Source organism: Danio rerio, chromosome 5 (genome assembly GCF_049306965.1).
Source record: "Danio rerio strain Tuebingen ecotype United States chromosome 5, GRCz12tu, whole genome shotgun sequence".
NCBI lineage: Eukaryota > Metazoa > Chordata > Actinopteri > Cypriniformes > Danionidae > Danio > Danio rerio.
This window is the reverse complement of record NC_133180.1, coordinates 70334824-70358458: the sequence shown is the minus strand read 5'-3', so window position 1 is coordinate 70358458 and position 23635 is coordinate 70334824. Positions and strand designations below refer to the sequence as shown.

Below are 23635 nucleotides of genomic sequence, written 5' to 3'. Positions count from 1 at the left end.
TCTCATTTCAAAACGCTAGTTCGGCTTTTGTGGACTTCGAAGGACTCACCTCTGAAGTCTGCATCCTTCGGAGGATGCAGCCTCTGAAATGAGACAGGCTGTATTTCAATACCAAGTACGCAAAGTTCGGACCTGCGTCCTTGGAAGTTCAGACTTGGAAGAACGAAATCTCAGAGGACGCGAGGACACAAGTCGGGTACTTCTTCATATGGAACGGCAGTGTACTTTATAACGTCACTTACCTCACATGGATTCATCGGTTTTACTATACATTAAAAATAAAATGATTTAATTTTGTAAAGCATGGCTTTATAATTAATATCGTATTATTATTATTATAAATCTATATTTTTGATTTAAGAAAATGAAAACATAAATCACTATAAATGTGAAGTGAAATGTGTTACTATATACAGACTCGTGTCTTTTGTTATTAGATTTAATAAACTAAAATGGGCGTTATACAAGTATAAAGTACAAGACGAACACTATAAGAAATAAAGACAACGTTAAGCAATTTGGCAAAAATAAAGACAAACCTCGTACAACACAACTTAGTTAAAGACGATTATAAAAGGTAACAAAACAACAGTGACAAAATAATACACCGAAAACAAATAATAGAGATATAAGGCCAAAAACTGTCCGTTAGATATGCACAAAATGTAATAAATATCATATTTTAACTACAATAGACAGATGCAATCCAGTGATACATTCGTGATGGACTGACTGATGTAAAGCTGCTCTTGGCAGGGGAGGTGATGGCCGAGCTCTCGCTGACAGGCTGGGGGTCAGAGTCCGCATAAGCTGAGGCACATCGCCAAAGACGCGCTATCTTCATAAATAAACTGCAGATTCGAGTTTAAAACAAATACATTCTCGCCTGAAAACTCCTAAAACTTCAATTTGTAAGGAAACAGAGGAGTATTTTTTAAAACCGTGCAGGTTTTCTGTTCTGCCATTAGCTTTCACTGGTTACGCTGCAATGCATTCTGGGATACCTGCGCTTTGTAAGTTCGCACAAGTCATCTCTCGATGCATCCTTGACAAAAGGGGGACAGCAAGTATACATCCAGGAACTTTATCTGTACTTGGCAAGATGTGAACTTTGAATTAGAACAGGACTTCGGCGACGGTTGATGATGTTTCACGAGGACACAAGAACGCAAGTACAGACAAGAGCGCATTTTGAGAAACAGCCCTAGTGTTTAAATTCAGTAAACAGTGGTGCGTTCAATGAACTGATGACCTTCACGGCCAATCACAGTCATTTCTGTTGAGCACGTGAACACAATGGCAAATCTGCACTGTTTTAATGCACGCTCAACAGCGCTCAATTGTTAGTGGGAAATGAACTTTTAAAAATATCAGTATCAATTGGTACTGAATTCTAGTATCGTGACAACCCTAGTTTCACTATCTCTGTGTCAAACATTTGTGTCGATTTGAAGTTACTCTGCTCTCATGTGACACAGTCTGTTGTTAAAATACATTTTTTTTGTCCCTTGATTTCACTTTGACTTTTTTGCCAGCAATTCGCTGTGGAGCGCCCCAATGGTAACAGGGCGGGGACAAAAAACGGGTGTGCCAAACGTTTTCAGGTGAATGATATTTTTACTTCCCGGTCCCCCACCCCACTAACTCCTCCATTTATTTTTCGTAGCTTCTTCTTAAGTGAGCGGTAGAGGGTTAAGGTGGTGCTTTTATGGGGTGTATTTAAGCTGGGCATCTCCCTTAAGTCAGCTTGCTTTTGTCACTCAGCTAGTCTTTCGGCTCTGTTTCCCCCTCTCTGCTCTGTGAATGACATTGATTGGCAGGTTTATCGGGGAGAATACCAAATTTATGCCGGGACGTGGTGTCCAGTGCTTCCACATTATCATGGTAGAGCTTTTATTTTCAACGGTTGAAAATAACAATCGAATGAAAGTAGATTATTGTGTTCTTTCAAAATATGATTAATGAGGGGAAAGTGTGCTGGTCTTGGTTTGGATGGAGGCAGATTTTAAAGAGTTTAAATGAATGGAGTTTAAACTAGACTTGAAGCACTGTCATACCAAGAACGATAACTATAAAGAGAATCAAATTAGGGCCCTATGATTTCTATGACGCACAAAACACAACACTATCAATTGAATTTCTGTTAAGCTGCCTTGACACAATCTACATTGTAAAAGCTCTATAGAAATAAAGATCAATTGAATTGATAAAGGAGTTATTTATATATATATATATATATATATATATATATATATATATATATATATATATATATATATATATATATATATATATATATATATAAAAACATGGAATATCATTGAATTTGATTAATCAAATTGTTATAAGGACTATTGTCAGTGAATATTTAAAATCCATCAATTGAATTTCTATGTTAAGCTGCTTTGACACAATCTACATTGTAAAAGCTCTATAGAAATAAAGATCAATTGAATTGATAAAGGAGTTATTTTTATATCTAAATATAACATGGAATATCATTGAATTTGATTAATTAAATCATTATAAGAACTATTGCCAGTGAATATTAAAAATGCAAGGGACTATTAGAATATTTAGTCCACATATTGTGCATGGCTGCATCCAAAATGGCCTTTTACTCAATAGGTACCGCATTTAAATTTACTACTCCACGGTTAGAAAAGTACATTCTTTGCACTATAAATGTGAATAGTATGAACGGAACTCAGACATACTACATTCGCTATTTTGATCGCGCGACCTACCTGAGTCAGATGCGTTGCTTTTCCCGTTCATGAAATCTGCTGTAGTGCTGTATGGGATAGCATAGCGTGCATCAGATGCACACTTTAGAATTAGCCAGAAGTAGTAGGTCATCTGGGTACCCCACATACTGTTTTTCAAATTCTATGAATTAGGACATACTAATCTGCTCGCATATTGTTTTTAACGTACTATATAGTATGTGATTTCGGTCGCAGCCTATGTCTCTTTAAATAATTTGAGCAGTTTGGTTCAGCTTATTGTGTATTTTACGGCACATGAGCATTATTTTCATAGCATAGAGTCTTGTGAAACCCCTTTATAATACTATTGAGTACTGTTTTACTTTAGTTTTTGCATTTTTATTGAAAAAAAAAAACAGAGTTTAAATCGACATGCGTTTTGAAATTGTAACAATAGACTGATTTCATGCGTCCGCTATTTAAAAAGTGAAATCAAGGCTGCGGTGGGGAAAAAACATGGAAGTATCGCCCGAGTCACACAGGAATGTTGTGTAACCTGGCTGTATATCTTATCAGCGAAGAAAAAGTGACACCAATTTATCATTTCACTGCTTTGCGAGTGATCCGAAGGTCCGTTCTGAATGGAAAATGAAAATAACAAAGGAATATCAAACTTTATTTTCAGCTAAGTTAAGGGAAATGGCACTAGTTATCACTAGTAAGCAAACAATTTCTTTCCCAAACACACATTTTTGAAACCTTTTATCAAACTTAAATTAATTAACTGATTCTTTTATTATATTAGACTTGTCATGATACTGAATTTCGGTACTGAAATAAAAAAACGTCAATTTCCTGATAACGTTAAAGCTCTGTTGAATGCAACATCGCTGATTTGCTATAGTATTTACCAGTGTTCAACAGAAATGACTGTGATTGGCTGTGAAGGTCATCAGTTCACCACACTTCTCCGAGTGCAAACACAGATGAGCAATCGGCCAATCTTTGCAGCTTTAAACACTCCAGTGTCCATGTATCTGTGTTTACTCCGTGAAGAGCGGTGAGCTGATGACCTTCACGGCCAATTACAGTCCTTTCTGTTGAGCACCGGTGAACACTAAGGCAAAAAAGCTCTGTTTAAGAATGCACTCAGCGGTGCTTAAATGTTAGCAGGAAAAAATAAAATATCAATACCAGGACAACATTATTACAGACAACACGAGGGTGTGCTACAGAGGACTGTATTGTTTCATCGCTTACCGTGTTACATTGGCTCAAACAGGGAAGCGTCACCGCGGTGTTTACCTGGTGCAATGAACTGAAGCCTAGGAGGACACTTAAGCATATTACGCTTAAAGAGATTATGATTTTGTTTAATGTCTAATCTGTTTTAATTGTTAAACTAAACTGAACAGAATGAGGTTAAAGTGATGTTTACCCCATCTGCATTTTGAAATCAATGTTTACAGTGCTGATCCTATACATCCGAGTTCCTTCCCACCGCAGCCTCACTTTCGTGTTTTAAAATGGCGGCCGCGTGAAATTAGCGTATTAAAGTTGAGTCCAGAAGATTAAATAAAATTATGTGGAGAAAAAAAACAGTAAACAGAATATGGGAAGAAATTAATTGAAATGATGTTATAGGGCCCTAATTTATTGCTTTCACACATAAGCACAACGTCGATCTGTTTATTCTAAGCATGTGCTGCTGTTTTCTTATCTGCTGCTTCAAATCTTCAAGCTTATTAAATGAGGATTCTGATTGGCTGTTAATCTTTTCAATCTTTCATCAGCTGAAAACAAATTGTTCTGAAATCGAGTTCATCAGTGTTGTTCCTCTGTGCTGCTGTCATTATAGTTGTGGTGTGGACTATTTATATTACATTAATGAAAACTTGTAAATCTATATCTTCATCATTATAGGTAGAGTTGTTGGAGTGGGCCTTAAAGAGATCGTTTAATCTAAAAGTTAAAATTTGAAGTCCGGGATGTTGTTCTTTTTCTTTAGTAGAATCTTTAAACAAATGTTTAGCTGAAAATGTCTTTAGTGACATAATAAGGTACAAGTCAATGGTTTACCAGCACTTTGAGAGTCAAAAAAAATAAAATAAAATAAATACAGGCAAAAGAAAGTTAATACATGTGGTTTCTGGCGATACACTGAGCTCAGGTCTGAGGGTGTTGATTTAAGGTAAATTGTTGAAATAATGTTAAATAATCAAGTCAGGTCAAGTAAATGTAGGAAAATGTTGTGGTGCCAGTAATTCTTTTTGCAACAGAGTGCCATTTGCATAGTTTTACATTGAAAAACCATTTAGTTTTTGTGAATGGAATGTGGTCGTCTTGTGTGCAAAACCTTGAGTTGTCAATACTTGCTTCGCAATCAGTGTGATCCACATCGTGTGACGTTATCGCAACGCGCATTCAAAACCTTTTTGAAATGGGCCACATGAGTTGCATCGATTACTAAACCTTTATTTTATTTTATACTAATATTTTATATATGCATCTGTCATCTATAATGTAGCCTTCTTTCTTCATCACACAGAAAAGCACAAACGCTCTGCATCCTTTTCATTGACAGTTTCAAACAGCTGTCTAACAACATGTTTGACTTAGCATTTAAGGCTGATTTATAAGTCGCTTTAAGGCAAGTCATTTCACTCGGCGGCCATCTTTGAAGCGCCTCCCGGGCATTCAGTTTGATTAAATTCTCCAAAACTACATTCTCCAAGCTTATGATTACATTTCATATTACGAATAACCAATAAAATTAAACAACTGTCTTTTTAGTTTCATTTCTGAATATTCGTATCACACTAAAGCCTGGTTTATACTTCTGCTTCAAGTGACCGGCGTAACCCACGGCGCATGCAACACGCGTAGCTGTGCATTTATACTTCTGCGCTCTGTCTCTGTTGGTCTGCATTAACACTTCCGAAACGCTAGTGGGCAGTCAGGTGTAAATGTTCCTCTGTGTCGAGTTTCTTCGCTGCTGTTTTGCTTTTCCTGAACACTTCCTGGATGTATAAGTGGCTCAAACTCGCTCATTTTGAGGCAGGAACCGGCGGACGTGCAACAACTTTAACTATGAGGTAAACACAAAACAAAACTTTCCATCCGGAGCTCCTTCACGGGACTCCACACTTGTAAACAATCGCTCCATCAGGCTCGCACCATTCACGCGGTTCTCGGTCCTGCCCAGACTCGTCAGCGCTACCAACCCAACCAATCACAGAGCTTGCGCTACGCATCGTTGCGACGTGTAGTTACATTTTTTGAGAGGTGCACATCAGCCACGGCGAAGGGCTATGCGTCAGCGCCGTGGGTTACGCCGGTCACTTGATGCAGAAGTATAAACCAGGCTTAAATCTGCAGAAACTCAAGTCTAGTCTATGCCCTTCCCCCGGAGAATTGTCATTCTATAGCAATCCCTGATCGGCTCTTGTACTAGAAGGCGTCTTTATTCACCATATTAACAGTTACACTTCCCCATTCAAAAGTATTCGAGTGACACATCTTGTGTATTCTATAGTCTTTGTTTATACTTCTGCGTCAAGCACACATGTATGGTCCTTCACGCAGTCACATAGCGCTCGCCGTGGCTGACATGCACCTCACAAAAAAATTTAACTACACGCTGGGATGACACGTAGCGCAAGCAATTGTTTACAAGTGTCGAGTCCTGTGAAGGAGCTCCAGATGGAAACTTTAGTTTTGTGTTTACTTTATGATTAAAGTTGTTGCATGTCTGCCGGTTCCCGCCTCTGAATAAGCAAGTTTGAGCTACTTGTACATTAAGGTAGCCTTCAGACAAAAGAAAACACCCTGGAAGAAACACGACTCAGAGGAACATAAAAACCAGATAGCTGTCGGAAGTGTTATTGCAGAGCAACACATACCGCACGCAGACGTGTAAAGGTATGACTACGCAAAAAGCAGGCGCCGTGGGTCACGCCGATCACTCGATGCAGAAGTATAAATCAGCCTTTATTTTTAAGCAGTTGGTTTTATTTCCAAATTATAAAACAGGCTTTATAGGATAACTGTAGTTTCTCTGTTTCTCTCAGTATTTTTCTTTATAGAGATCAATAGTTCTAGAGGTCCAACAATTAATGATGAATTAAGATATGTAAATTATACTTTCACAAAAAAAAAAAACAATAAAAGAAATGTTCCGAAATTTGCTGCAGATTTTGTGAAAAATCACCTCAAAATCAGTCATTTTAGCCACTGATTATTTTTGTTTTGTATTTTACTTGCCTTTCTTTGACTCGCAGAGTGCCAGTTGCCATAGACTTGTATTTTATGAATTGCATATGAAAAACAGATCTCTTGTTGTTTAATCTGAAAATCCCAACATTTTTAACGATGAGATGCAAGCTCCAGGGTTAATGCAGTCATGAAAAACCTGGAATAGTCATGGATTTTTGACATGGCATTTTCCAGGCCTGAAAAAGTTTTGGAAAAATAAAAAAACCCACAAAGTTTTGGAAAAGTCATGGAAATTAGTTTAACAAATATCGGTTTACTTAAATATAGCTTTACTTCTTTTCTGTCCATGGTCAAACACATGCTTTCGCGTTATTAGTGCTGTGTGAACGTTATCTAAAAAATTACATAGATACAGATTCATTTAAAATAAAAGATTGTTGCATGTTTTACGATAGGCTTTAATAACGTTTAACATGCATTATTTTTCTTATTATTTACCACGCATACGTAGACATTACATGAAACATTAGGTCATGAAAATTTACTTAAAAGTCCTGGAAAGGTCGTTGAATTTTAGTAGTAAAAATGTGTGTGAATCCTGAAGCTCCAAACGTTATTCAAAATGACAAGTTTCGAAATTAATCCAGTGCATAGACCAATAATGTCAACTTGCGTTTCAAAAATTTGTTCGAATTTATTGGGAAGTTTAGTTACTGTACAACTAAAAGAAGAAAGATGTTGCTGATGTAACACATGAAAACGTCCAAATATAACTTTAGTTTGCAAAGATTTTAGACGTGTAAACCATTAAATAAGTGTCCTCTACAAACAGCTGTTTTCTGGGAAGAGCATTTCCGTGAAAATGGGAGATGCGTAGGGGACAAATGTCATTCATTATCCTTCAAACTCTTCCCTCCATCACCAGTCCCATCATCTGTCCCCGCACAGCTGAGATCCTAGTGTTTTACGTTAGCAGCGATGCAGCATGCACCATCCCCTGCTTGCTAACATTCCCTCCACCTTCCTCCTCAGCTGAAGGCTGTTCATGAACAGCTAGCCGCTCTGTCACAGGGTCCTGTGAGCAAACCAAAGAAAAAGAAAGAGAAGAAGGAAAAAGAGAAGAAGAAAAAGGACAAAGAGAAGGACAAAGACAAGAACAAGGTCAAGGCAGAAGAAGACAAAAAGGCCAAGTCCACGCAACCGAATAAGCAAACACCACAGAAAAAGACCTCGGCGCGAAAACCCAACAGCACATCTACTACGAGGTGAGCTGCTTTTCAATAGTTCTGTTGGGATGTTTCAATATTTACAACTAAATGCATAAGCTTGGGGTATAAAAAAAGAAGCCTAGAGCGCCATCGGCTGTTAGAAACTAGCCTAGAGTGCCAACAGCTGTTATAAACTAGCCTAGAGTTCTGTCAGCTGTTACAAACTAGCCTAGAGTGCCGTCAGCTGTTACAAACTAGCCTAGATCACTATCTGCTGTTAAAAACTAGCCTAGAGAGCTGTCCACTGTTAAAATTCGCTGTTAAAACCAGCCTAGAGGGTCATCCTCTGTTAAAAATAACTAGCTGTTAACTTGCCTAGAGCACCGTCAGCTGTTTTAAAAACTAGCCTAGAGTGCTGTCAGCTGTTAAAAACTAGCCTAGATTGTTGTCCACTGTTAAAAACTAGCCTAGATCAGCGTCCACGGTTAAAAACTAGCCTTGAGTGCTGTTTGCTGTTAAAGACTAGCCTGGAGCGCCATCTACTTTTAAAAACTAGCCTAGAGCGCCATCTGCTGTTAATGACTAGTCTAGAGTGCCGTTTGCTGTTTAAAAACTAGTCTAGAGTGTCGTTTGCTGTTTAAAAACTAGTCTAGAGTGTCATCTGCTGTTAAAAACTAGTCTAGAGCGCCATCTATTGTTAAACTAGTTTAGAGTGCCAACTGCTGTTAACTAGTTTAGAGTGCCATCGGCTGTTAAAAACTAGCCTAGAGTGCCATCTGCTGATTAAAAACTAGCCTAGAGCACCATCTGCTGTGTAAAAATAGTCTAGAGTGCCATCTGCTGTTAAAAACTAGTCTAGTGTCATTTGCTGTTAAAAACTAGTCTAGAGTGCCATCTGCTGTTAAAAACTAGCCTAGAGCGCTATCTGCTGTTAGACTAGTGCGCCATCTGCTGTTAAAAACTAGCCTAGAGTGCCATCTGCTGTTAAACTAGTGTGCCATCTGCTGTTAAAAACTAGACTAGAGCGCCATCTGCCATAAAACTAGTGCCATCTGCTCTTAAAAACTAGTATATAGCGCCATCTACTGTTTAAAACTAACCTAGAGCGCCAACTACTGTTAAACTAACTTAGAGCGCCATCTACTGTTAAAAACTAACCTGGAGCGCCATCTGCTGTTAAAAACTAGCATAGAGTGCCATCTACTGTTTAAAAACTAGCCTAAAGCGCCATCTGCTGTTAAAAACTAGCCTAGAGTGCCATCTGCTGTTAAAAACTAGCCTAGAGCGCCATCTGCCATAAAACTAGTGCCATCTGCTCTTAAAAACTAGTATATAGCGCCATCTACTGTTTAAAACTAACCTAGAGCGCCATCTACTGTTAAAACTAACCTAGAGCGCCATCTGCTGTTAAAAACTAACCTAGAGCACCATCTGCTGTTAAAAACTAGCCTAGAGCGCCATCTGCTGTTAAAAACTAGCCTAGAGTGTGCCATCTGCTGATAAAAACTAGCCTAGAGCGCTATCTGTTGTTAAAAAGTAGCATAGATCGCCATCTGCTGTTAAAACTAGCCTGGAGCACCATCTACTGTTAAAACGAAACTCAGAATTAAAAGGGAATATCGAAGGAATTAGAAAATCTCAGAATCGATTTCTTGAACGATTGTTCTGCCACAGATCTAGTACTTTCACAGTTTTATCACACACCCATAGAAGAGGTAGAGTGGGTTTCATGTAATTCTTTGAGTCTTATCCTTTGTGAAAACTGCGCAATCTCCAATCTACAGGCAAGCGAAAAAGGGTGGCAAACCTGGTGCAGCAAACTACGAGTCTGACGAGGAAGAGTCTCTTCCCATGTCTTACGACGAGAAGCGGCAGCTCAGCCTGGATATCAACCGATTGCCGGGTGAGAAACTGGGCCGCGTGGTCCACATCATCCAATCACGCGAGCCCTCGCTGCGAGACTCCAACCCAGACGAGATCGAGATCGACTTCGAAACACTCAAGCCTTCCACGCTGCGCGAGCTGGAGCGATACGTCAAGTCCTGTTTACAGAAAAAGCAGCGCAAACCTTTACGTAAGTGCCCTTCTTTTCCCATTCTTCAGATGGTTCGTTATTCTAGGCGTACTTTTCTAGACAAGCAGCTCTCTTTTTTTCTTGCCTGGTCCGTCTGCTCTAAAAGCTGAAATGGGCTGTGCTGTTTCCTCCTTTGAGCTGGGAGCACTCACTTTTCTCCAATGTGTTGCATGACTTTTGGTGGATTATCTTACTTGTGCTTTTCCTGGAATTAATACCTTCAAGTGAAGCTTCAAGGGTTTAAAGAGTACATGAGTATACAGTAGAGAACATTTGATATCAGACCATTAGGGTTTCCTAATTGTACACAGTGTATGTACGTTTAATTAGGCGCACTGTCGTACCAAATAAGGAATATTCCGGGTTCATTACAAGGTCAGCTCAGGTGCTGTTTACACTAATGCGTTTACATTTTAAACGCGCAAGTGTTGTTATGGTTAAGCATGGCGCCCACACCACTCCAGCATGTTCGACCCACAAAAACAGAGTGTTCTGAAAACCTAAAAACCAGACAAAATTCAGACAATTTCAAAATGCATCGCTATTTTCTCTTGAATTGATTTATCATTTAGTTTTTAAAAAACAGATAGCACTTTATGCCTCGTTTCCACTGACTGGTACGGTACGGTTCGGTACGGGTCACCTTTATCAGGCTTGCGTTTCCACCACAAAGGGTCATTTTGTCATTCCCAGTTCATAATAGTCCAAAAGGCAAATATAAACATGGCAGTTTATTCATGATTCAGGTTGCTAAAACAATCCTGTGTTTTGCCGGGCTTCGAAAAAATTTTTTTTCCGCGTTTCACTCTCGCTTTACTCTCGTGATTGTCCTTTTTTTTTTTTTAATGGATCAGATGATGGAGACTTTTCAATAATCACACACACGCGTTATTATCATCAGCTCAAGAAGTTCGTTGTATCAAATATAGAAGCGATCCCAAGCTCCCGGAAGAAAGCGAATACCGCTCGCACTTTTAGACGGGCTCGTAAAACAACAACAGGACACGGCAGATTTTTCTTCTTGGCTGTGTGTCTGTTCATTGAGACGACGACGAGGTTTGTTTAAGCCCAGGTCATCCCATTATTATATGCATATAGTATTTCCATGTAATGTCTCAGCTTTGTATTTAAAAAAAACATGGCGGTTCCTTTGTTTACATTCTTTGTAGCTCCACGAGCTCGTGACGTATGTCTGTAACCAATCAGCGTTCTGCTGCACGTGTACCTTCACCTTTTGGTACCCTTCCTCCCGTTTGGTACCCTTTCGAAAGAGTGCAGAAAAAGTGGTACGGTACGGTTTGGTTCGGTACGCTTTTTGACAGTGGAAACGGCCATAAAAGCGTACCAAACCGTACCGTACTGTACCACACCACTCAGTGTAAACGGGCCAGTAGTCTTTATAAACAGCCATACTCTGGAAATTTTCTTACCTTTTGGTTTCAAGTGTGGTCTTGAAAAATCTCAGTTTCAAGTGCAAGTCTAGCCCTTCCCCTTAGCCCTACGCCTTCAAACTAAAGAGAATCAGGACACCCCTAAGTAAGTAAGTGCCCTAGGGGTAGAATTGGGATTGGGCCTAACTGAACAATTTTGGGTGAACTATCCCTTCAAATTTTGATAACTAACACTCATATACACAATTAAATTTTAAATGTTATTTTAAGAATTGTATACAGTCATTCACAGTACTATGTAGGTTAGGGTACTTCGCGACTCAAATAATTTTCCTGTAATTTATTATTATTTTTATTTATTTTGTCAAAATTCTCTGATTGATTGATTCTCTGATTTGTTAATGTTTTCTGTTATACAAGTTATATTCAGTACTAGGGTTGCACGGTTTACCGGTGCTATGGTAGTATCCTGTGATACTATTGCTCCAAAATACTGCCAGTGCCAGCGTAGTTCGTAAACAGTAGTATCATCGTTAATGGTTTATCTACAATTGAACATGTTGCATGTGGAAAATTTGCTAAAATGCTCACATTTGTGCAACAATAGACCATTTTATTTAAATAGTCTGTATAGTCCTTTAAGGTTGTTAAACGTTAGAATTCACGCCTTTTATGGTAGCCTATTGCACGTTTTCTGATGTTTCAGATCTGAATCAGTTTATTTTTGTTCCTCTCAATATGATTTTGTAGCTACAACTGTGACAATTTCTTAAAAAGAGCGACTCACAAAGTGAAATTTTGATTACCTGATAAGTCTAAAAGAAAAACCTGAAAAACCCAAAAGCGCAACAGGAAACATTGAAACAATTTTTGACCACTTCATATAACAGGGTGTCTGCGGTCTTAAAAATTATTAAAAGTTGATAAATCAATTTTGAGTAATTTAAGGCCCTTAAAAGTATTAAATATTCTTAAATGATATTTTGCAAGTTGTTAAATTTTATATCATTTGTGTTAATGCAATGTATGGTTGTATGCTAAAGTTTACCTGAATTAAATCTGCGAATATCAGGATGCTGCATTGTTTATGAAATCAATAAAGTCCTACTAGATTTGACATCATGCTGCTTTGTTTACTGCAGTAATCAAGGTAACACCATTATTTCTGCAGTTCTGTAGGCGCCAACCTGCTGAATAAGCTAGACTTACCAGATTTTTATTCAGGATATGAATAATGTTTTAGTTTTAGACTCATGTCTTACATTAATATTTAGTAAATATGCTGTAAAATCTCATCAGTGTTTCCGGTTGAAACGTAAAGTGGTTTTAAGGTCTTAAAATGTATGGAACGTGTCTTAAAAAAGGTCTTAAAAGGTATTGAATTTCACAATTGAAAGGCACAAATACAACATGACATTTTGGGCCAGAGTTGGCCTTAAAGCTAATTTCCATCGGTAGTCCCTGAGAAATGATGCAAAAAAATTAGGAAGAATGTGGTCCTGCTGTTTGGGCTCAGCTTGTATTGAACCTGATGGATTCCTTCATCCCAAATTTGACGTCATGCAGTCTAAAACCAGTGTAGTCGAGTGCTTTTTGCTGCTTGCCACGGCGGTGGGCTACGAGGGCAACCCGTTACTCACCGGTCACCGCTGTGTGTCTCCTGCAGCGGGCACTGGGAAAAAGAGTGCCAAGTCTAAAGAGGAACTGGTTCAGGAAAAGAAGAAAGAGTTAGAAAAGAGGCTACAGGACGTGAGCGGACAACTGAACAACAACAAGAAACCACCCAAAAAAGGTACCTGTGTGGTAGTGTGCAGATGTGAGCAGACAGGTCACCAGATTGGGTTTTAGATGGATTTAGGAGGCTAGGATGAGAAAACCGAGATAAGGATAGGCTGCTTCACTAATTCGACTAACTTGATGGAAGGGCTTCTGTCAGACCTTCTTTCATATTTAATGCTATTCACACACTGAAAAGGGATCGCAGGGCTCAACAACAAGGATGGGCTGCTGGCTAAAGCTGAGGACCAGTAGATGGGACTTTCTGTGTGAAATTTACTAACAATTTTTATTCTGCTTGTCAGCGATTTAACTGTTGCTATGAAAAATATATATACGTGGGCATAGATATTTTTTTAATCTAGATTAATCTCACTGTAATCTTGGAATTAATCTAGATTAAAATGGCTGATTTGAATTCTTCCGAAGGCATTCAGAATATATGTGCGACCCAAATAATGACTAAAAGTAAGTTTTTGAGAACGGGTTTCTCAAGCCAGGTGGCGCATTAGACTAGGGGCTCATCTCCCGTTTTCAAAATGCATCACAAACTGCTTGAGAAACTGTACTACTATGATGAAAATAAACGTGTCTGGAAAAGTTTTGGAAAAACAGAAAAACCCACAAGGTTTCGAAAAAGTAATGGAAATTACATTTAGTCATTTAGCAGACGTTTTTGTCCAAAGCAACTTAAGCTGCAGTCATACTAGAGCTTGTGCTTGTGGAATTCTGTCGTATGGCGCTGTGAAAAGGGACGGGGTTAAACAATATGATTAGACATTAACAAAAGTGAGCGATTGAAGTGCAGTGTGACCTCGGCTTTACAATAGAAGTAGTTTTACATACTATTACTAGTTTAACAAGCTATTAACATCATCTAAAATTAGTTTGGCAAATCTGTACTGGAATGGAAGTTAGATGTTTTTACTTCTTTTGTTGGCCAAAAACATGCTCTCACATCATTAGTGCTGTGTAAGCATTGTCTATTTTACATAGATATGAAAATAAATTGACACTAAATAGATTGTTGCGTGTTTTCTCATATGCTGTAATAAATTTAAACGTTCGTTGTTTTTCTTATGATTTACTATTACATGATACATTAGGTCACAAAAATCGACTTGAAAGTCCTGGAAAAGTCATGGAATTTTTGTAAAAATGTGTACAAATCCTGTAATAGTAAACTATTCAAAAGATTCGTCTCTCGGTGCAAAAAAAAAAAAAACGAGTTTGGTGTGATCAAAACCCTGCTATAGCTCTGATACAACTTTTATTTATAAAAAAAAATTAAACGCCGCAGAGTTTGGTTGTTTGTCTGACGTAATTAGCTTACTGTTATTATTAAAATGTTAATACTCCATACAAATCATGAAGCTGATTGGTTGGTTCTTATCACATGACGTGCTTGAAAATCAGATCGCGCTGTTCTGTCGGCACACTTGAACTTAAAGGGTCATGAAACACCAAAACACATTTTTTGAGATGTTGACAGTCTAATTTTTTGTCCCATGCTGCTATAAACACTATTAGGACAGTGTGAAAAGTGAAAATTGGTTGTTTTTGTGTTATTTCAAGCAAATTCCTCCTTCCGGTTTGAAACAAATTTTTGAAGCTGCGTCACGATTAGATCCTTGTGTATATTCCACAAGGTGTAGACTGGATGTCTGTACCTGGGAGTGCATTATGATGTCTCTGAGTGTGCAGCATTAATTCATGAGAAAGACTTGGTTCAAACCAATCAGCACGCTCTATTATGTATGTGCAACTTCATTAATATGCATGATAGCTTTGAAGACTGTTACAGTGCTCAGACAGCAGAGAGACGCCACGGGGTGTTGCCAAAAAAGTGGAATAAGAAGAATTGTTTGGAGACACAGGTTGTCAGTGTTGCTTTTATTAATTTGCTGCAACGAAGGTTATGTTTTCATTTCCCGCTATGAGAGCGCAGCTGAACTCACGTGTGGATTGCAGTGCATGTTGCAGAAGTACGTTTGTAAGGAGCATTATTTACCCGAGAGCTTTTCACATCTAGAAATGATGAAATCCGGATTTTCCGCTCATCTCCTTTTAATAAAGACGCGGCACCAGTTGGTGTTTATTGTCCAGTCTCTACAGATTTGGTAAGTGTGTGATCAGTGTTCTTTGTTTGTTTATTTAGATGGCAAAGTTAGTTCGTATCAGCAGCAGTACTCTTTCGGTGTTTAAAGACAGACCTTAGTCAAAATGATTTAGTTACTAAGTTTACAGTATGTTAATATCACTACAATATTATGGACTGAAAGATCCGATGTAAATGCTGCTCTCCGAGTGTAAACATGTAAACACCACAATCAAACCATCACCGTGTTGTAGGGTTTTCCCCGCATTTTGTGATGGGATAGTCTATACATACAGCTTTCTGACAATACGTTACCTATCGAGTGCATCTAAGTTACCGAGAAATGTCTTGTTTGTCACAAGGTGCATGAATGAACGTGCCTAGCTGCAGTTAAAGTCCACCATTTAATAATTTGGCAAATAATTTGATTACTGATGTCCATGTAAACGCAGTCACTGTCTTTCTGCCCTGCGTCTGTGTGTTTGTGCCTCTGTGAAAATCAGCGTGTGCCCAAATCGACACTCCCATTTTTATGCAAATTTTTATGCACCTTCCCTCTTTCCCTCCTGCGACACTCCCACCTAAACAGAGCTGGACACACCCACTTTCCTGACTTTTTCCAAACTAGAGGTGTGAAAACACCCTGCTGAAACAGGGGGGTTTCGAGGCCCTTTAAGCTTATCATATCGCAAGCATGCCATGACCGCATTGTTCCCTAGTATACACTTGAGTGCGCAAAAGATGAAATATGTGCAAAGCCCCTTAACCTTTGATAATAACTATATAATTGTGTATGTTAAGGCCAGTAAAAGTTCAACTGTAAACAAAAACAAATCCTTGCTGTTGAGCCCTGCTTTGGACAAAGAGTGAAGACCTGCTAGAGAAGCTAAATAAATCCAAAACTGATGAATGTGGTTGTGTATGTGCTGTAACTAACTGACTTCACTTGATATCAGCTGCTTTGGTGCGCACGTAAATACTCTGTTCTCTGCTTTCTTTGTGCATGTCTCTGCTTTATGGTAATACACATCTGCGGGAGTGGCTAAGGGAACAATCTAGGGACTTGATTTGAAATGCATAATGCTCAGTGTTTGTTATTAAACGGCGCAATCATTCTTCTTCCCTGTCGCCAGCAGAGAAGGCGGGGTCAGCGCAGGGGGGCGGGGCATCCCGGTTGAGCGGCAGCAGCAGCTCTTCGGATTCGGGCAGCAGCAGCTCCAGCGGCTCCAGCTCCGAGAGCAGCGACTCAGACTGAACTCCAAATCCTTCAAGCTCCTCTGTTTTCTAACCAAGTAGTGTGTGTTGTCATGATAGTATCTCTCTGAAGGGGGCCGCTTTTACGAAGAGCTTTGCAGGACGGCAGAGGATATTTTAAACATAGTTTGTAGGACGGCTCAGATCAAGAGGAGAGCGGGAATAGTACGAGTTTTAAAGGTTCTCTCTGGCCCTCAAAGGGAAAAAAACGCCTGGTATCACCAGAGGATTAAAAAAAGACAAAAAAAAAAGATATTTTTTTGAAAATATGTCAGTTGTGGAAGTGAAACGGTTGTGCGTCTGTTCTTTCTTTTTATTTTCGGTTAGGTTGCTGCTCGTTAGATTCATACACGCGTTAGTGGGGAAAAACTGACAAATGCCTGGCTGCATTTTATCGATCGAGTAGCTTCACAAGTTCTCAAAGCCTGAAGGAACCATAAGCGATCGGCTCTTTTACACTCTTAGTGTGGCTCTTGTCATGTCCGCGTGACTTTTCAACTCATTCCACGATTCTTTTGCTGAGTATGATAGTGCTTTTCATTGTTACCATTATTTTTTAAAAAGAAAATCTATTTATTATTTCGTTTTTTTGTAATCCAATAAGGCACACGAGTGTTCTCAGCGTTCTGTTTTTACAAAAATGACCGGTTTAAATATGTACGAAATTTGGCAACCCTTCATATATATATTTTTAGGCAATTTCAACACTGTAAAATGTCTCCTCCGGTGCTCTCGGCTCAGTATTTGATGTAGAATTACGATGTCTGAATTTGTTTGTTTGTTTTTAATCTATATCATACTCTCATTTGTTTTCTATTTGAATCGTCTTGTGTATTTTTTATTTTACTATTGATATATTGGTGCCCTGAATAGCTCTACTTTCTATCTGATACCAAGTCCACTCATAGGACAATCAAAGATCAGTAGATACGGACGTCTTAAAGATAATGACGCAAGTTCAGCAAGACGCAACACCCCTCCCTCACAATATTGCACCCCTTTTGGACAATGAGACTTTTTGTATAGAAACAAACGGCGGAGAAAGTTCAAGCAGCAGTGCTAGACGTCATTTCAGAAGGATTTGTGTTTGATAATAGTTCTTATTAGTTGAAAGTATCACAACTAATGTATGTTCTCAATTTGAATTGATTTGATTTTACTTAAATGGTGTATTGAATGCTTTCAATGGTACCTAGACACTTGTTTTCCGGGAGTAGTTTGGAAGTGGACCATGACTGATAATCTTTATATATAAATATATATTAAAAAAAAATAAATATGAATGTATTAGAGGTTATTTTCACATTTTTCTTCTCGTACTGCCGCTCATTCAGTGGGATTTCTTTTCATTTTCCAGCCTTCATCTCTGAACCCCTTGAAATCATTGGATGTGCTCTTGAGTTGCCTTAAGTTTAGTCGGCACACTAAAATAAAGTCCGATGGGTCCGGTTTAACTGATCGAGTCTAAGCCAATGTGTATAGTTTTGTTTTTTAATCATGAAATTGTGATGTAAAGTGACTTTCATGGGATTTTTTCTTACATGTAGGATGCTTTTAATCATGTTTTGATTTATTATACCACTGTATTGCATTACATTTCCCTTGTCTATAACCTACTTTTGTCTCTTTGTCAGAAATTCCTCCACCCGGGCTTCGCGATGCAGACAGAGATTTAACGATACATAGGATATATATAATAACAGATATAAATGTATATTCACTACTTATTCGTCAAACTCTGTCTTGGGTCTGAGGATTTTAGCTTTTGTTTATTTGTTTTTTTTTTATGAGAGAAAGAGAGAGAACATTTGTGTATTGCATGCCAATTTACAGTATATTTCTTAACTTTTTTGAGCAGTTTATAACCTGTAAATGTCATCCTTTCGAGTACAAATTTTCAAAATGCGTAGCGCTGCATATGTTAAGTTCGGCAGGTATGTTTTTGGCGAAGACTTACATGGTAATATCTGATGTATAAGCTAATCTGAGATTTGGACACTGAGCCCCTCGTTTTTCGTAAATAAACCACAAAAAACCCATTAGAGTGTCTTTTTACTATTTGGATATATATATTTGTTAGGTAGATGTTATGATTTAGAAGGCAATAACATGGTGGTACATTTTAAAATACTCTCTTTAACAGTGTAATGACTAAAATGTATCATCATCAGTTCATTAAAGGTCCCATGAAGTGCTTTGAAATGTGCATTTATATGCGATGTTTGACAATCTCAACTAAAACTCGAAAAGGGTGTGGCATAGTGTAGATCCGCCCCCTTAAAAAACAGCCAATAGTGTTTTGTTTTATCACAGCTCTTGTCAGTGAAAGTGGTTGAACTCCATCAAATTAAAGGCATCTTAAAGGGGCGGGGCATGTCAGATACTAGAGAGCATTTGATTGGTTATGATTAGAAATGAAGTATGAGGTGACGTGACCATTGGTCCATAGGTGGAAGTGACGAACTACAAATGTGTGCAAATATGTTTATATCAGTTTTATATCTAATAAACGCAAATTGTCACTGTTTTTGAGCGCACTAGCTTATAGATATCTTAAAAACTAACAATACTGAAAATAACATCTTAAAAACGTTACTTTAATTTCATTGGATCTTTAACAGAGTGGTACATTTTAAAATACTCTCCTGACCAGCGTAATGACGTTAAACTGTACCATCTTCAGCTTGTTAAAGGTCCCATGAAGTGCTTTGAAATGTGCATTTGTATCTGATGTTTGACGTAATCTCAACTAAAACACCATGAGAGGGTGTGGCATAGTGTATCTCCTCCCTTTTATAAAAGCCAATAGCGTTTTGGTTTATCTTAGCTCTGTCAGTAAGACGGGTTGAACTCAAGTGCATCAAATAAGAAAGATCTTGAAGGGGGCGAGGCTTGTCAGATTCTAGAGAGCATCCAATTGGTTTTAATTTGATCAGAAACTAAACTATGAGGTGACGTGACCTTTGATTCATTTAGGCGAAGTGACAAACTACAAGCTTTACAGCTCATATAAGTTTTATATCTTAAAAAACGCAAATTGTCACTGTTTTGGAGCGCACCAGTTAATAGAAATCTTAAAAACAAACGATACTGATACAAACATCAAAAGTTTTATTTTCCATATTTTTTGGCAGCATCAAAGCTCCATATTAGAAAGCATGACATAGGTTATTAAGATTGCTGTTTCGCATAAATCATAAACACAGTGATGTTTGATTCAGTAACTAAAGCATAATACTTCAGATGCCAGTATATTGAATATTAGGTAATACAGCACATATGTTATAGAGAGAGAGCTATTGAGAATTCTAGATATACAATTTTAAGTTGCGTTCGTGAACAAATTCAAGTGGTCATTCTATAGCTATATATGTATAATGTTGTGTAACAATACTTAGTGTTTATAACAACTTCTCAACCACGTTTCTTGAGGACCACCTGCTTTGCACATTTTTCCGGGTCTCTTTAACCAAACACCTGATTCAGATCATCAGCTCATTAGCAGAGACTGAAAGACCCGTAATGGGTGTGACACAAAGGAGTCATCCAAAACGTGCAGTGTTGGTGGTCCTCCAGGAACGTGGTGTAGAGACTCATTTACATGCTCAAAATATCTTGTCAGATAGATTTAGAAAATCATTTCAAGACATTATAATCATCATTTTAAGACTATACTTTGTTTCTCAAACCATTGTTAGCAAAAATAATTAAATACTTTAAAATATAATACACTTCAGTGTGACAACATTTTCCTGCATATTTTAAAAAGTAGACTACTCAACTCTATTTCCTCAATATTATGTTATTGGAACAAACACTTTTCTAGTATCTAATATACCTTTTATGTGAACACAATTATTAGTGAAATGAATTATGACCAGTGTTGGGGGGTAACACATTACAAGTAACATGAGTTACGTAATAATATTACTTTTCGTAGTCAACTGTTTAAGTAACGAGTACAGTAACACACTACTTTAGAAAATTGAGTAATGATATTTGAGTTACTTTTTAGTTAAATTAATTCGCTTTTAAAAACAAATTGCTGGATTAAACGCAGGAACAGAAACCAAGATGGCTTTAGCTTACATTTCTGTGAGGGAAATATTCTCATTATTCTGAACAAATGGAAAAAAAAGGAAAATAGTGTTGTTGTAATGCATGGTGATTTTTCTTCACTCATAAGGCAAAAAGTAGCAAACACATTGCTTTAACCTTACATTAATCTGTATTAGACATGGGGCGATAACCATTTTCAAGGTATACCACGGTTTTGAAAAGTCAAGGTTTTAAAACCTTTTCTGCTAAATTTTTCTGCTTTACAATTCTTACATTGCTTCAGCATCAAACTCTTGACGAAGGGCGTGTCTGAAGTTGGGGCTAAAGCGATTATCATAGCAGCGCCATCCAATAAAACAAGTCTGCAATTGGCTACTGTCTGAGCTGGAGAATTTGCATAAAGCCATCTGATTGGCTGACGCTTCCGTGGGTGGTTGAGAAATTGAAAAAGTTGCCAACTTCTGCAGCGAGCAACGCCACTGAAGCAGCGCCAACGGACCCACAATTCAGTTCGGCAACGCTTGACATCTCACCCATGCAAAGTGAATGCGAAGCATTGACGCCTCGTTTGAATGAGGCGTTTAAGGTATGTGTACGTTTTTTTTTCTGCTTTTAGGACAATGGTATCTCCAGCAGAAAAGATGTCCAAAAATGCAGTTTTAAACTAAGAAATTGTTTTTGAAACTAATGAAGACAGCAGACGTCAATTAATTATTGATTATTTGAATTATTTAGCATGGCATGCTTGATGTTACAAAATATCTGAATTTTTTGCTTTAAAAAAAAGTGTTCAAAGGAGAGAAAAGGTTTAAGTTTTTTACACAGACATTTAATAAAAACCTATTTTAGAGCAGTAATCACAATACAGTGATATTTTTATCCAAGGTTCTCATACTGTCAGAATCTTATACCAGCCCATGCCTAATCTGTATATACAGCATGTAAAGCCATCAGAAAGTTCTCAGAAGATAACATTATTTTTGTGTTTTTTAAAGATAAATGAAGGTTATACTGTGTTGTTAATTGCAGAGCTCCCCTATTTAATAAAAACGTTTTGAAAAAGCCTCAGCAAAGGTAACAAAAAGCAACTCAAAAGTAACGTAACACATTACTTACCATAAAAAGTAACGCAACTAGTTACTTCTTCATGGAGTAGCTCAATATTGCAATGCATTACTTTCTACAGTGACTTTCCCCAACACTGATTATGACAAACATGTTTTGCTTTTGACCCATACGTATAAAACAGTTTTTTAAATAAAAGTCCATGCGTGTTCAATTTTGGTTTTGGTGTTCGCAAACGCGCAAACTTTCACAGGGGTTTCAAGTCTCACGCATGTCGACCAATTCTCACGCAACACACGTTGCTATTATCACGCTGAAATCACTCAATACACATTCAACAGCTACATTTTTTCAAGTATATAATACTGTACCTATTTGTTGACTATGCTAACTAAAATACTTGATTGTCTTAGCAATTGTTTGAGGAGAGATTACACCATCATAGGTATAACCCCGTCACATAACCGCGCAAATGCGGGATTGTCCATCTCCGTCAGAGTCCTGCAGTCTCGTCTTGTCGCGCACCACCACCGCCTGGTTTCCGTAGCGGCTGTACCAGGAGCTCTGGCTGCGGCTCAGGTAGTTGCTTGGCGGCGCCTTCTGGAGCTCCAGCTGCTGCTGCTGCCAGATCAACAGCGACGTGTCCCTGAAGCGGAGCCGCGCGTAGCCCTCCGACATCGCCTTCTCGGCTAATGGACAGCGCTCCGTCATCGCGAGCTCCGGATCCAGGCGGACAGGCGTCTCGTTGAATCTGTATTCATCTCAGAAAAATCTCCTTAAGAGCTTCCATTACAGCAGGGTCGATGACAGGAGAAACGCGCTTGTGTTCGCCAGTCGATACTACTTTCCTTGGCATTTTGTTTAATGATAATGTCTGTGCTGATTGTAACGAACAGTCCGTTCATGAGGTATGATGGTCTTCTGTTGTATTCCGTATGTTTCTTGGGGGAAACTGGAAAAAAACGAAGATGGTTAAACTCCAGAAACGCCAGCGGCTGCCTGTGGCAACAACGTCCGCTTGAATAAAAATCCGACTGGAACTAACGTTACTCACGACGAGACGTCTAGTGGTTCCGCACAATGTTGCCAACTTAGCGACTTTTCAGACACCCCTAGCGACAAATTTTCAGAAAAGAGACTAGCGACAAATCTAGCGACTTTTTTCTGTGTTAATTGAGATTTTTATGGACTGTCACTTGTCCATACTTTACCGTCCCTACTTTTCTCAACGAGCAGCGGGTGATGCCGTCGGCCCCTCCCCCGCCTCAGAGCACTGACAGGCGGCCATAGATATATACACTTGATATCGCATAGGGACCCTAAGCATGCGTCAATAGCGCCGCCACATTGGTACAGTGCTCCCAGGACAAATGTCATTCAACCGCACTAGTCAAGACAGTGTTATTACGTGAAGATGCACAAAGGCAGAACATTTCATAGGTAATATTAAGTTTTTTTCTGTTTTTGTATGTTCTGAACTGTTGTGCTAATCAGGTAACGTTATTGATGACAGTCACTGCATTCACCATAAAGCAAAGCAGCTCCAACTCGCACTAAACACTCGGCTTATGCTAGTTTTGTTGAATAAAATCAGCAAACAATGCAAAAGAAATATGACAACGAGATGCTGCGCTGCCAGAAACTTGTATTATTGTCGGCTAGTAAACGAGTCGTTCATAACGGGGGATTCATTCACAAACGAATCGCTCCCTCCGTCAGTATGAGAAGTGAAAGCAGGAGAGGAGCTGTGTTTCAGGACATGATTAAATCAAATTTATCAGGGAGGG

At 38.5% G+C, this 23635-nt stretch overlaps 2 protein-coding genes across 39 annotated transcripts in view; one reads left to right on the top strand and one right to left on the bottom strand.

Moving 5' to 3' along the window:
• Positions 1–18763, top strand: part of brd3b (bromodomain containing 3b) — a 42521-nt gene extending 23758 nt beyond the window's left edge. For 6 of the 38 annotated variants that reach the window (XM_068221103.1, XM_005165595.5, XM_068221104.1 and 3 more), the window contains exons 9-12: positions 7956–8188; positions 9916–10205; positions 13263–13388; positions 16604–18763. In XM_068221103.1, coding sequence (XP_068077204.1) covers positions 7956–8188; positions 9916–10205; positions 13263–13388; positions 16604–16725 — 771 coding nt within the window. In that variant the 3' untranslated portion in view covers positions 16726–18763. 38 annotated transcript variants of the gene reach the window in all.
• Positions 18764–22164: 3401 nt separating this feature from the next.
• On the bottom strand, positions 22165–22872 carry brd3os (BRD3 opposite strand). Its single transcript, XM_068221559.2, has one exon. It carries the CDS (start codon positions 22557–22559, stop codon positions 22305–22307), a length of 255 nt encoding a protein of 84 aa, XP_068077660.1. The 5' UTR covers positions 22560–22872; the 3' UTR covers positions 22165–22304.
• Positions 22873–23635: the final 763 nt, after the last annotated feature.

Excerpts from the sequence above, each read along its gene's own strand:
- brd3os (XM_068221559.2), bottom strand. The coding sequence starts at position 22,559 with ATGACGGAGCGCTGTCCATTAGCCGAGAAGGCGATGTCGGAGGGCTAC.